Source organism: Lepidochelys olivacea (genome assembly GCF_965140295.1).
Source record: "Lepidochelys olivacea isolate rLepOli2 genome assembly, chromosome: 14".
NCBI classification, from domain to species: Eukaryota; Metazoa; Chordata; order Testudines; family Cheloniidae; genus Lepidochelys; species Lepidochelys olivacea.
Window position 1 is genome coordinate 25,051,696 of NC_140424.1, and position 15,468 is coordinate 25,067,163.

At 46.5% G+C, this 15,468-nt stretch overlaps 1 protein-coding gene across 2 annotated transcripts in view; it reads left to right on the forward strand.

The window, feature by feature from the left end:
* SHISA6 (shisa family member 6) overlaps nt 1–8,742 on the forward strand; it is a gene marked incomplete at its 5' end in the record, with an annotated part of 396,338 nt that extends 387,596 nt beyond the window's left edge. For both annotated transcript variants that reach the window (XM_084647516.1, XM_084647517.1), the window contains one exon: nt 1,900–8,742. In XM_084647516.1, the coding sequence (XP_084503642.1) occupies nt 1,900–2,453 (554 nt within the window). In that variant the 3' untranslated portion in view covers nt 2,454–8,742. The remainder of the gene's footprint in view (nt 1–1,899) is intronic.
* Nucleotides 8,743–15,468: the final 6,726 nt, after the last annotated feature.

The window sequence follows — 15,468 nt, forward strand, 5'->3', positions numbered from 1 at the left end:
CCATCCTGGCTTTTTCTGCCTCCATCCTGGCTTTTTCTGCCTCCATAGCTCTCTTGTGGGCAGCCTCTTTGTTTTTCTTTTCTCTTTCAGCAGCTTCTTTTTCGAGTTGTTTTAATTCAATCAGTCTTATGTTCCTTTTCTTTCTCACCAGCTTCGAAGCTGGCTAATTCCAATTTCTTTTGGACGTCACTGTCTGTCATCCTAGCCTTTTTGTGTTTAATCTAACCTAACCCGAGAGCTAGAAAGAAAGAAAAAAACCTGCTTGTGAGTTTCCTGGCTGTAGCTAACACCTTTGTTAAAAAAAACTTAACACTTCTGCCTCCAGGCAAAGAGAGAGAAAAGAAAAAAGACTTCCTGCTTTCCCCAAGCAGCTAAAAGAAGGAAAAAAATTCCTAAGGTTTGTGCTTCTGATTCAAAATGATTTCTGGTTCAAAATAATCTCTGGTTCAAAATGATCCCATCGTGCTGCCATCATGTCAGGGTTCCCTCCCCACTCTGAACTCTAGGGTACAGATGTGGGGACCCACATGAAAGACCCCCTAAGCTTATTTCTACCATCTTAGGTTAAAACTTCCCCAAGGCACAAACTCTTTGCCCTTGGAGGCTGCCACCGCCAAGTGATTTAACAAAGGATCAGGGACAGGACCACTTGGAGTTCCTGTTCCCCCAAAATATCCCCCCAAGCCCTTATATCCCCTTTCCTGGGGAGGCTTGAGAATAATATCCTAATCAATTGGTTACAAAGTGATCACCGACCCAAACCCCTGAGTGTTAGGATAATAGAGAATTCAGTCAGGTTCTTAAAAGAAACAGAACTTTAATTAAAGACAAGGTAAAAGAATCACCTCTGTAAAATCAGGATGGTAAGTACTTTACAGAATAACAAAAGACTCAAAACCACAGAGGATTTCCCCTCTAAGCAAAACTTAAAGTTACAAAAACAGGGATAAATCTCCCTCTTAGCACAGGGAAAATTCACAAGCTAAAACAAAAGATAATCTAACGCATTTCTTTCCTATTACTTACTTTTTGTGCAATACTAGATGCTTAGTTCAGATATAGCTTAGGGAGATGTATTTTTCCCTGCCCTGTTTCCTGGCTAGCTCCGAGAGACACAGACAAAAAACCTTCCCCCACAGATTTGAAAGTATCTTCTCCCCTTATTGGTCCTTTTGGTCAGGTGCCCATTAGGTTATCTGAGCTTCTTAACTCTTTACTGGTAAAAGAGGAATTAACCCTTTACAGGGTAAAGAGGGATTTTATGCTACCCTTAGCTGTATGTTTATGACAAGGGGTTTCAATGTTTCTGAAACAAAATTTGTATTATTTTTATTTCAAGCTCAATTAGGAAATTTCAGCTTTTTGTTCTAATTTGGGACAAAAGAAAATGTCTAAATGTCAGAATTTCCCACAGACTGGAAATTTTGTTTTCCAACCAGCTCGAATTCTCAGTGACCTGGTAATACTACAAATCACACGATATTTTGACATGGACTCAGCACATGGGGTTCATTGTGTGACATGTTAAAATTGTGATATAGCACACAGTAACTCATCTAGGAACTGATGTCCCCACTGTCCCTGTATGGCTGTGTGTGTATACACATGATGTACGCTGTATCCATGTGTAATACATACATATTCACACAGTGCAAATAGACCCTTGAGTTCCATGATTGATAACACAGTGCTATCGATGTCTATGGCAATGCCTAAATGTCTGAAGGATAAGACAAAAGTCCTGATGGGTCTCCATGTTTGTGCTGCCTCAGACATTATCTAGTGCACCAGGGGGCGTTGTTCCAGAGCGCTGTTCTCTGTACACCATCCCTGCTCTCCCTCCTGTGACCACACCCTCGGCTGTTCCTAACACTGTTTCCCCTTCTTTTCCCCTCCCAGCTGACAAAGAAGCTGATGAATATTACATGAAGAGGAGACACCTTCCTGATCTGGCAGCACGAGGGACCCTCCCTCTCAACGTCATCCAAATGTCTCAGAAACAGACCAACCACAGAGAACGGCCCCGCCGACCCATACGGGCTATGTCCCAGGACAGGGTGCTGTCCCCTGAGAGGGTCCTGCCCGAGGAGTTCAGCATGTCCTATGAACGGATCCTCTCTGATGAACAGCTTTTGTCTGCAGAGCGCCTCCATTCCCAAGACCCCCTGCTCTCTCCGGAGCGCACAGGTTTTGCAGACCAGTCCATGTCGCGCGCATTGTCACACACAGATGTCTTTGTTTCTACGCCTGTCTTGGATCGCTACAGGATGACAAAGATGCACTCCCATCCCAGTGCCTCAAATAACTTGTACAATACCTTATGTATGAACCAAACTTCCGCCAAGCGCCAAGCATTCGCCTCCCGACGGCACAACACAGTGGAACAACTGCATTATATCCCAGGACACCACCACCATTACCGCACAGCAAGCAAAACAGAGGTGACTGTTTAATATGACACTGTGCATTGTGGATAATCAGTAAGGACTGGTGTGACCCCAGGACCCCAAACTGCAGTGGCCTTACAGGCCAAGATAACCTCTGAGTGTCCGAAAAGACTTTTCTGACAGTCACATCTGCATTGTTTTTAAAACCATTTTCATATTGTTGACATAAGAAGAAAAAATGGGCAATTGGAGAGAATCCCCAACATGCGCCAGTTTCTGTCAAAGAAAGCCATAGCAGCAGGCAGCACCTTCCAAGGGCTTATCTGCTGTAACTCACTTGTTTTTATGAATTTAGGATTTTTAAACTTCAAATTGCGCCAAGTCTCACAGAGCCCACGGTATGTTTGCAGCATCCTAGCCTGGCAGGGTGGGGCCCTGTCACCATCTCTCACACCAGCCTTTTTGGCCAGTACTGAATTTTTCAGTGACTACTTATATTGCCCTTGACTGCTAATAGTCACAGTCAAGCATTAGATGCTAGGATGTCCCCCAAGTAGCTGTTGTTCTTCCTGATTTAAAAGTCAAAGCTTACTAGAGGACTGTCAGATCTAGTGACACAGTTAGCCTAGCTGATAAATGAAGTCTTGTTTATATTAAATATACTCATAAAACAGAAATATAATAGTGCCTACAACTTGCCTGCTCTCTCAGTGTAGGAAGTAGTGGGATTGACGTGTCAATAAGCACAATTATGCTGAAATGCTCGTTAGGACCTTTCTGCACTCATCCTAATTTCTGCAGTCTGTAAATAGAAAATGGGTGGGATTTCATTGGTTCAGCTTCTTGCCAACGTGGTGCCAGAGGCACCAAAACTCACCCATCATTACATTGCTAAAAAGCACTTTGGGTGAAACACTGGCTCTGTTGAAATAGTAAAACTCCCATTGACTTCACTGGAGCCATGATTTCACCATCCTATTAACATCTCATCCCAGTCCAATTCCTCACCTCTGTTTCTGAGCCTAATTATTCCTCTCAGCGACAACTGAGGACTCACCATTTCAGAGGAATGGCAAACCCTCTGCTAAATCTGTTTGAACAGATACAGACAGAAAAGTTTGTCTATTAACCCAAAACTAGATGGATATTTTCCAGTCATCGTCTGAGCAGACAGTTACATTTCATGTGCATAAATTATATATCCAACATATTTATACTAAATGGGCATGTTGTATATCTGATGTATAATGCTAATTAGATTCAGAGTATTTGTAAATTCCTTCAAAAATAGACTCATGGGTCCAAAATTTGTGAGGTGTTTTGTATTTCAGTCTGTACTTACGTTCTGTAGAACTAATTCAAACTGGGACATACCTCTGTGCACTGAGAGGAATCTCAGAGCTTGCGAAAGGCAGGTCAGCATCCCACTCCAAGTGATGGCATCCGTGGCCATGTTAATGACCCTTCAACAGTTGCTCATTATGTCGCATATTCAGTTCCCATCACATAAGCATATGTTGTTTTCCCAACTGGCAGAATGGAGCCCCCTGCCTGGATAAGATCATGAATGACTTCAGATTTTAAATACACATAATTGCTAATTTAACTGGCCCATCTCTTTGCCCCTCCCCCCATACCTCATAAATGGCCCCTCCTCTCTTACCCTGTAACAGCTGTCTTTGCACCTCCCCCACACTCCCCTTAAATGGCCCCTCTCTGCCCCTCCCCCACAGACCCTGTAACTGGTCTCTTTCCTATTCATTTTAACTAGCCCCACATACTCAGTAACTGCTGCTCCTCCTCATAACCCTCATACCCCTTAAATGCCCCCTACTTATATCCTATAACTAGCTGGTTTTGCCCCTCCCCCACACTCCCCTTAAATGGCCCCTCTCCTACTCACTTTAACTAGTCCCTTTCTCTGCCCCTCCACCACATACCCTGTAACTGGCCCCTCCCCCACACTCCCCTTAGCGAGTCTCTCCCCTCCCCCCCCCACTTATCTCACCCCTCCTAACGCTGCTTTGGCTCCCACCCTGCAGAGCGGCATATGGTGTGAGATGCTCCCAGGCTCTGTCTGGGCTCCAATCCCAGCCCCGGGCTAATTCTGAGGCACTCTGGGTCCCGTGGTGCCAGGCTGGCAGTGGGAAGGTGTTCTCCTTGGGTAGGCTGTTAAAGGCAGACCTTAGTGAGGAGCCTGTTCCCATTTGACATTAATCATGCTGCAATGCTCAAGGGCCCTGGCATTGCCTGCCCCAATCTGGGCTGTGCTTGACCCAGTCTCTAGGTCCCAGGGCTCAGTACGTTGGGAAGGGAGTCAAGTGACAAGGAGTACAGGGCTTTGTTTGACAGAAACTGTGCTGGGATGGAACAACCAAGGGTCACCCTGGTCTAGGTGCCTGTATTATGTTCCCTCAGGGCTAAAACCTCCCTGGGCCGTGTCCTCTCCCTGCTTGTATAGCGTTCTGCCATGGCCCCCTCAGGGGACAGAAGAACAGCCACTCTGAGCAGCTCCTCGCTCCTTTCTCTCCACTGACGCTCCCCTCCCACCTCCTCAGCCCAGTCCCAGCCCCTCAGATGTGGACACTTCTCAGAAACAGCCATGCCCCTGAGCTTTCACCCCGATTCCCCATGTCTTGAGGGCCAGGGCTAATTCCGAACTGAATGGAGCTGTTTGCAGCTGCCGCCATCTTTGATAGGGAGGCGCTGACCACAGAGTCTGTGGAGCTCTGCGTTATGGACCAGGATGTAGGCAGTCTGGCCTAGTGGTCAGAGCAAGAATCAGGACTAGTGGGTGGAGAAGGTATCCAGGTTGGGGAAATGGGACGAGAGTCAGCACGAGAGTCAATGGCCAGTTACCAGAGTCAGGGATTGAAGCTGAAGGTCAGAGCCAAGGTTAGATTCCAAATGTCTGAGCCAAGGGTAAAGCCAGAGTCAGAAGGGAGCCAAGGGAAGGAGCCAGGGAAGGAGCCAAGAATGGTAACTGATGATTGGCGGTGAGGCACAAGGGTAGGAACTGGAGGAGAGGCAAGAATCAAGCACAGAACAGAAGCATGGTGGGAACAGGAGCAAAGGCAGCCATGAGGCAGGAGTGGAGCAGGAATAGGGTTGGGTGCAGGAGGCAGGCACAAGTAGGGGCCAATGCAGCCACAACAGGAAATCGCCTTGCTGCTCAGACAAACTTCCTGTTCCTCCTCCTGCCTTAAATAGCATGGTTTGACCAATCAGTGGAGCCCGGCGATCCACCAATCAAGGTGCCCATGGTGGTGCCTTGGCTGAGGCTATATAGTCCTACTAGCTTCTTGGCCCATCAGGTTTTGGTAGACATTGGGTAGAAGACATGATACAGCAGCTGTCTGGGAAATCCCAGGACTTGCTTCAAGACACAGGACATCACACCCTGACTCCCTTCTCACTCCAGTGTAAACCAGGAGCCATTCCACTGTAAACAGAGTGTGAGAGGAAATACAGGCCTGGTTTCCAGCAGGCTGTAGGGAGAAGCAGGGCTCAGTGTGGGACACTCAGACACAGGGTTAGGACACTCATCTCTCTTCTTCTATGGCCAAGCACAGCTCTCTGGATGGCTCTTTTCCCACGAGCTCCATTCTTTGCTTCCATTTTCAGTTCATGAGTTAAGGAGCTACTGGAGTAGGTGTAGCTACCAAACCTCTTCCCCTAAGTCCTCTTCACAGATGCTGTGTTGTGCTCCAGGCCATTTGATTGCAGAGCTTCATCTGTTCTGTTTCACAAAGGTTGCAGGCCCTCTGCCTGTCCTACTTGGGCAATAATCTTCCAAAGAAATTCTGGCCCCTCTCTCCCTGTCTCTTTCACCCATGCAGCTGGGTGAAGCTGATGTATCCCACAGGAGCAATCAACAGACGCTTCAATGCACACTCTCTTCAGGGAAGCAGTCACCATCAAAGCAAGGTTTGGCAGTTTCTCTTGAGAATGCTTCTTGCACTGGATAATGCATATCTCTTCTGGACACCGCTCTGTTGTGTGACTTGCCTTGTGTGGCATGATAGGCAGGTAACTAGCACAGCAATGTTCAGCACAAGCCACTGTTTGATTGGATTGAGTTCCTCCTTGTCCCTCTTTCTGAGGGCTTGTCACTCAGAGGCTGCATGGTCTGGGGCTGGGAGTCACAATGACGCTGGTGGACTAGTCCCAGCTTTGCCAGTGACTGGCAGTGCGACCTCCCCGTGCTTTGTTCAGCTCCCCTTTAGCCAAATGAGAAGAATAATAATACGGGAGTGTGGTGGGGTTAATTCAGTAATGTCTACAAAGTGCGTTGAGAGCTGCCGAGTACAATGCAGAAGAGCAAAGTATTATAATTAGTAGTAGCATTGTTATTTGCTGGTTGGAAGATGATGTGCTACATTACTGTGTCTGGACTGGCAAGAGTCCACATATGGTCACCCTATTCAGAGGGAGAATGTGCTGGGTGGGACAGCTTCACAGAATAACCCACTGGTTTACTTCTGTCCTGTAACTTGTCCATTTTCTCTCTAGCCAGCTGCAGTCCCCATGGCAGCTCTCACACATGCTTCAACTTCCCTGCTCCATCCTGCCCAGGTCTGAGCCACCTTCTGACCCTCTCCTCAGGACGAAAGCAGAGTGCAGTCCAGATTCCTCAGTACAATAGATCTGACTTATGATGAATCTTACCCGTCCTAGCCATGGGTGGCCATAAGCATCTGCAGAGTGCCAAGTTCCCAAAATGCATGTGGGGAGGAGAAAAGGGTATGCATAGTATGCCCCGGTTTATAGCATTTCCTACAAGCTGGTATTGACTTTGCATGCCCCGGGCAGTATTATACAACAGTGAGTTGCATTGGGGAACCCCGGAATTCAGACTGACCCTGTAACAATCTTGTCTCCTGAGATCTATAGACACAGTCTTTGAAATATGGAAACTATTTTTAATGAACCACATGTCACATTAAAACTTCATCAGAGCTGATGAAAATGTTTTCAGATATGTTTTAAAGGCACCAAATTGTGTTTTAATGAAAAATGACCATATTGTCCAACGTTTTAATGTTCCTTTTTTAAACGACACTCTGATTCAGGGGTGTGGAGAAGCGTGAGGTGGGAAATGGTAACTGAGATACAAGATATCCTTTCCTTGCCCAGAGTTAATTTCTACTTACTGCTCTGCTTTCCTGACCACATGCAATGACAGGCCCATGAAGCTGGGCTTCACAGCTGCAGATACATAGTATTATATCAAAACAGTCCACATCCGAAATGTGCAACATGATGGGATTCGGGCGCTAACTCTATACAAGCAGAATCATCCCAGGGAAAAGGGAGACAGTTCCCAGCAGTTGGGAAAAGTTCTGCATAACAAACAAAGGTTCATGAAACAGGGTAACATTTAACTGTAGAGGAAGTATATGTTCTAATTTGTGACTGATTAGCCATTTTCAGTTTATGTAGCAGAGGACTAGCTCGTTTTAGCTTTAGTTTCAGATTTATTCTACAGAGTTGGAAGGAGGAACTACACTGAAAGCTGGTTAATACATGTAGATTTCATGTGCTAGGGAGGTAAAACTATGGGAAAGTTTTGAAAAGTTGGATTAAATATTTTCATTAAAAGAAGTGTTGTTAGCAATAATTGTGTCCGGCTGTTTCTTAGAAAATAGCCATTTGTATGTTGTTTGTTCACAAGCTGATCATAAAGGTGTAATTAGCAGGCTGTCTTTAGCTGGTTTAGGCTTACAACTGACATATCCTTGTTAGTTCTAAATCTGACTGTCTAAAAAAAAAAATCTACATTTGACCCGCTGAAAGCCCATAGGCTAGAACAGAGATGGGATTATTCTGTTCCAATATATTTATGTAAATCTGAAAGTGATCTACTATCTCAATAGTTAGAGAAATGACATTTTGTGTCTCTTGTGTGCTCTTCATTATGTGTGAAAATTCTCACTGTTGGTGCCATTCACGACAGCAGTGAAATGTGAGAGCCAAGACATTCTGAAGTTCTGCCCATGTGCTTTGTAATAGCTTCTTACAACCTTCATTCCGTAAATCGGTTAGAAATTTTGTAGCAAGAATTTTTTGGCTCTAAGAAAGACATTTCTTACTGTAATATTTTTAGTTTGGGGGACAATATTTCCTAAGAGGGGGTTAGGTGGACATTTTTGTGCTTTAGCCCAATTTATGGATTCCGTGTTTATTATACAGTAGTACTGATGAGAAAGTACATTTGTATCTGTAACTTTGCACAGACTCTTGGTTAACCATTAAATAAGCTTCAAGATGAGCAGTATTTGACTGTTTTTCTCTGTATTATTCTTGTTGTTATACTTACCAGTAAAAGCACATTCTATATGTACTGTAAACAAAAATATTATCAGTTTAGTAAAATTTAGAGGTCTTAAGGATTTTTCCACTTTTGTCAGTAACAAATATTTATGGATTCCAAAATAAAGCAATTTAAACATATCAATTGTTTCCTTTTTTTATATTTTGGGGGGGGGGGGGAGAATCAAAGGCCATTCTGTTGGCAGCTTTTGCAACCTTTGTCAGCAGAGTTTGAAAGGAGCATATCTCTATTTCTGTCTGTGTGCTTAAGATGAATACTATGAGGTCTGGAGAGTATTTATTTTTTATGTATTTATTTATTGCTTTTCATCATCATGCTAGGAAATAGAAAGGAGATACAAAGTCATGCCATTTGCTGTAGAAATTCTATCCTAGATTAAATCACTTACCATTTATAAGACTATTTTTAAAATTTGTCCCATTTAATTTAGTATTAGAAAAGGGTGCTCTATTTTGTATTCAGAGTTTTACCTCTGCCCATTCACCACAACACTCTAGTACACTGCAAGTGAACTGTGTGACAAAGCTCCGAGCCTGCGCTTGGTTGGTGGGTCCTGCGCTTCCGGGCAGGTTCAGTGGCCTCAGAAGCTTGCTAAGGCCGTCAATGTGACCTCCCTTTCTCAGGGTAGTGCCAAGGGTCACAGCCTATCGAGCTACTTTAATCACAGGCCAGTATGGGAGGTGGAAAGGGGGAATACCCCACAGTCTCTGTTGATCCCTTGACCTAGTAGGTGCAGTTCGGCCTCCTGCCTGGACCGAGGCCTGCTTCCCCTCTCAAGGGGATCTATGTAGAGCATGGGGGGCGGTGGGAAGGGACCCGGGCCCACCCTATACTCCTGGTTCCAGCCCAGGGACCCTAATGGTAGCAGCTGTTGGCAGCTTCCCCATCGCCACTGGAACTGCTTTGATTCCCTAGACCACTTCCGAGTGGTCCCCCTTTTCTAGCTTCACCCTTCACACTTTTTCAGGCTTCAGCAATGCTTCCTCTCCTCTAGCTCCTTTCACCGGGGCTTTTCTGAGGGAACTGGAAGGAGAGCTTTTAAACAATATGAGTGGGACCTTTATTGGTTCCAGCTGTCTCCATTAGCCTAATGGCCTTAACTGGTTAATTGGCATCAGGTGTCCCAATTGGCCTGGAGAAGCCCCTGTTTGGCTATCCAGGGAACAGGGACCTGCTCATCCTGAGACTGATACACCTGCCTTCCCCCACTCTCTTATTGCCTTCTGGTCTGAGGCCGTCACAACTGTTACACAAATTCTACACCTCTTGTATTCTTCACTAGGTTATTAGTAGAACTTTGCATATAACATGTGTTCACACACACAAAATTCCACAAATATTCATTTGTGGTTTTAGTCAAATTTGCTTTGGCAGCCTTTGTGACAGGTTTGTCGTCATTCTCTGCAAATAGAACGTTCACAAAAACAGAGAATCTCCAGTGAATATCAGAAAATAGTCATGGAAACAAATTTTGAATTCATAAGGGCTTGTTTACATGAACATTTAGTTCAAGGCAAGCTGGGGTGTAGAATTACCCTGCACCAACCTGCCATGCACAGAGGCGTGGTCCACACTAAGAGTTTAGGTCCGTATAAGTATGTCATTCATGGGCGTGAAAAATCCACACCCTTGAGCAACACATTTAACTGACCTAGCCCCCAGTGTAGACAGTGCTAGGTTGGCAGGAGAATTCTCCTGTTGACCTAGCTGCCACCTCTCAGGGAGGTGCAGTACCTATGCCAATGGGAGAACCCCTCCCATTAGCACAGGTAGCATCTTCACTGAAGCTACAGCTGTGCCGGTGCATCATTTTTAGTGAAGCTAAGCCCTGAGTGTCTACGTGGACCTTCCTGAAGCACACTAACAGTTCCTTAGTGCACTTGGATCTACCCCACTATGAAATGGGAGTGGATCAAAGAGGAACTATTAGGGCATGTCAGCAGGATCCACCTGGACAGTTAGTGCACAGCAGGCTGGCGTGGAGTAGATTCACATCCCAGCCTGCCGCAAACTAAATGTTCATGTAGACACATGTTCCCATTCACAGTGGGAATCTGAACCAAAGTGTCAGGCTCCTCCGGTCAAGAACAAGAAACACACAACATGGTCTGTTTGCCCAAGGGAAACTGACTAGCACAGCTTGAATTCGGCTGTAGGAGCCTTACAGAGAAGTGGTTGGAAGGCTGGTCTGGTGAACAGAGCACTGGCCAGGGATACAAGAGACAGGGTGGGAGGTAAAATTTTCAAAAGTGTCTAAGGCCTGGTGTCTACACCAGGTGTCTACGCTACATGGTTAGGTTGGCATAAGCTGCCTTACACTGATCTAGCTGCGGAAGTGTCATCACTTAAATTTGCTCCTGCTGACATAAGTGTCTCTCTACGCTGATTTAGTAACACACCTCCTTGGGTGGCGTATGTAATTAGGTTGATGCAGTGTCAGTGCAGACACTGCATTGCTTACGTTGACTTCCTGTCTTTCAGGAACCATCCCACAATGTCCCATGCTGACAGTACAATCAATACAAGTGCTCCTGGTGAGGAGATGAATTGCTGACACAAGGAGCCAACTGTGCGCCCACAAAAGCAATGTAATAACTGTGGTGGCTAATGTAAGTTAGGGTGACATAATTTTAGTGTGGACATGGCCTGAGTGACTTGGAAGCCTTAGTCCCACTGACTTTCACTTTTGAAAATGGGATATAGGCACTGTGACGGGTTCGGTCACAGAGACTTCCCTCAAGACCATCACTTGATGAGCTGGGAACAACCCTCCTGCCAAAACAGCTGCCCCTCCACTCCTATTTTGCTGAGTTAGACACTCCAGTCAGCTCCAGCACAGACCCACGCCTCTCTGCAGTTCCCTGAAACTGAGATGCACTCAGTCCAGGGGCTTCTCAGTTAACAGGGACTTTCCCAGCACCCAGTTTTCAGCCTTTCTGGGAACCTGAACCCCAAATAAATCCTTTTACTCTGTATAAAGCTTATATAGGGTAAATTCATAAATTGTCCACCCTCTATAACACTGATAGAGAGATATGCACAGCTGTTTGCTTCCCCGGGTATTAATCATTTATTCTGGGTATATTAATAAACAAAAGTGACTGTATTAAGTGTAAAAAGTAGGATTTAAGTGGTTTCAAGTAATAACAGACAGAAAAAAGTAAGTCACCAAGCAAAATAAAGCAAAAACATGCAAGTCTAAGCCTAATAAATTAAGAAACTGATTACAGATAATATCTCACCCTCAGAGATGTTCCAATAAGCTTCTTTCACAGACTAGAGTTCTTCCCAGTCTGGGCCCAATCCTTTCCCCTGGTACAGTCCTTGTTAGTTCCAGCAGACATCTTAGGTGGTAAGCAGGGATTTTCTAATGACGAGCAGTCGCTATTTTCCTGCTCCACCCCCTTTTATAGCTTTGGCACAAGGTGGGAATCTTTTTTATCTCTGGATCCCCACCCCTCCTTCTAAATAGTCAGATCAGACCCCTAGTCTCCATTCCCTATGGGCTGGCCCATACCTTCACAGGAAGGCTCTCAAGTAACTAAGGCCATTTACAACTGATTGTCCTATTCAATGGTAGCCATCAGGATTCTAAACCACTGTTAATGGCCCACCCTTTGCACAATTACAGTAGGATCTCAGAGTTATACTTCATATTTCTAGCTTCAGATACAAGAATGATACATGCATACAAATAGGAGGAATATATTCAGTAGGTTATAACCTTCGTTATGATACCTTACAAGAGACCTTTCACATAAAGCATACTCCATTTACATCATATTCACACTCTTAAGCATATTCCCATAAAACATATGGAGTGCAACGTCACAGACACTTAAGTCATTTTGGCACACTGGAAAGTGTTACACCTGGATCTATCCCTGGCTCAGCCGCAAGCTCCCTGTGAGAGCTGTGGCAAGCCATGTAATCTATCCTTTGCCTCCATGCTCATCTGTACCAGGGGCTTTATACCAGCTCTGCCATATCTTACAGGGTATTGTGGGGAGAAATACAGCAGTGATTGTGAGGAGCTCAGGAACTGTCCTGGTGAAGGCCAGGGAGTAGATAGAAGCATCTACGCACCCAGATCTAGTCAGTGATTAAATGGGAGGAAATCATAAGTTGCTTATAGAGAATTTACTGAAAGGAAAATCATTTGTTCAGTCCATTATTATTAGTGCTACAGCATTAGGGCCAGATTTTTAAAGAGATTTATTTGGAAATCAATGTAAGATGGTGCCTGCTCAGGTGTTCTTGACAATCCTACAAGGCGCCTATCTGTATTTTTAGGTGCCTAAACACCTTTGTAACTCTGGCCCTTACTGCTTACCTTGTCATGGATGAGAGGTCAGATTAGACGTTCTGCATCAGGCAGGCTGCATCCTGCGGGTCACCATGTTATCTGGCACTCTCCCAGCATGCAGCACGTGAAGCAGCAAAAAGCCTGATTTCCTGCAGGTGGGCGATGCAACAGACACAATTAATTAACAAACTTCCATGATTATCCTATTGTTCAACACTCCACACTGTTAACAGCCAGTGCCAACCCCAACAGCTTCCTCTCCCTTTGCTAGACATGTAAAAAAACAAATTGGGAATAAGCATGTCCTGTAAGCATGAACATTTGCGAATGGAAGCAATTTGCTGCATGTTGCCGTTCAGTGACCCCAGCAGCAGACATGGGGTGTGTGCATGTGTAGAGGCAAAATCATATTTTTCTCAGAAATGCAGAAGATTTTGTGGTTTCACTGGGAGTCCCCGCTCATCCTGGGAGAACGAAAGCCCATTACTAGAGCTGCGAATGCACACCCAACAACACAGGGGGGCTGGTCAGTGGCGCTGCACCATAAGGCTGGGTCTATGGTAGGAATGGGGCTGGGTCACAAACAGCTCCCCTCCCGTCCAAGAACTGTCCTTTGGCTGCTGATGTGGACAGGGGCCTAGATTCACAAGGGCACTTGGGCACCATGACTCTCAGCATCACATCACCTAACTTAGGAACCTAGAAAATCACAGGAAGAATATTGCAATTCACTGAGCCTGAGTTAGGCACCTAGGCTTCTATACAACAAATGGGAGAGACAGACATGGCAGACTTGGACCCACAAAAGCCAACGCTCTAGGCAGAGAATCGCCTAAGCTAGCCTTTGGGAGATGCTGACTAGAGGGGATTGGGGGGGGGTGCTAAGCCCTAGCCCTCCTCCAGAGATAGACGCCTAAGTCTAGGCAGTTAGGTCTGCTACTAACCCACAACCAGGAACCCTGTCCTGGGGTGTCAGGTGGCTTATGTGTTTCTTGTGTGAATGAGCCAGGGCAGAGGTAGGTGCCCACCTTAGTACCCATGAGGCAAAAAAGGGATTTGAACAGGGGTCACCCCTCTTGCAGGAGAGTATTCTACCCATGGAGCTATAGGATAGCAGGATGTGGGACTCCCTCTGTCTGTCCTGGTGAAGCTGTTGCCCTGCATACCAATAATTAAAGAGTCATTGGAGCAGGGAGACTAAACCCTGGGCTCCCAAGAGGGGATGAGGGCCAGATTAAAGCAGGGGCTTTAGGGGCTGCAGCCCAGAGCCCCAGCTCAAGGGAGGCCCCGCAAAAATAAATCACAGGCAGCGATCTCCAACTCCAGGCTGTTAAAAGTCCCGCAGTACAGAAGGCCACTCAGTCAGGCTGCCTGCATGCCGTGGCCCCATGCTGCTCCCAGAAGCGGCCGACTGCTAGTACATCTTTGTGGCCTCTTGTGGGGTGGGGGGAAGTGGCTCCGTGCACTGCTCCCAGCTCCATCACTGCAGCTCCCATTGGCCGGTTCCTGGCCAATGGAAGCTACAGGGGCGGCACTTGTGGGCTTGGGCAGCACACAGAGACCCGCTGCCTGCCTCCCCACAGGGACAGCTGAGACATGTTAGCAGCCACCTGCTTCCGGGAGCAGCATGGGGCTATGGCAGGCAGGCAGGCAGCCTGCCTGAGCCCTGCTGCGCTGCTGGCTGGGAGCTGCCTGTGGTAAGCGCCTCCCAGCCAGAGCCTGCACCTCACACCCCTTCCTCCATCCCAGTCTCCTAGCCCAGATCAGAATCCCCCTCCTGCACCCAAAGTCCCTCCCAGACCCCACACCCCCTCCTGCACCCCAATCCCTTGCCCCAGCCCCCTCCTGAACCAAACTCCCTCCCAGGAAAAAGACGTGTATATAGGGGACCCAGAAAATCTAATAGTCCCGGGCCCACAGGAGAGTTAATCCAGCCCTGGCCTTGAGGTTGGGACTCACACTCCTGCGCCACTACTGGGAGCATCACAGCAAGGTTTAACCAAGTCTACCCTGTCATTTCCCTTCCCTCTCCCCAGTGAAGTTTCCTGTTTAAAACCCTCTGGTCACTGTGCTTGCAACTGGGGAATAAACTGCCTGTCAATGGCACCAGAGTGATATACACGTTTGTAGGTTACGAGGTTACACAGTGTGGGCTCAAACCTAAGTTATAAGTGTTAGAAGAAACCCTAGAAAGTGTTATAAGTGTTAGAAAGAAACCCTAGATCCTGGATTGTGTGCAGAAGGGCTGCAGCAGTCCTGCAGTATCGGTCTCACCAAGGCCCAATCCCTCCTCCTCCTGACTGCTCCCGTTTCTGCACCCAAGGGTCACATGAGCCCTTTTTCCCCCAGCGTCACACTGGGAGCTCATTCAAAGTGTTTGTCCTCTGTGACCCCTGAAACCTTTCCAGAGGCCCTGTTTTCCAGGATCTCGCTCAGGCTAT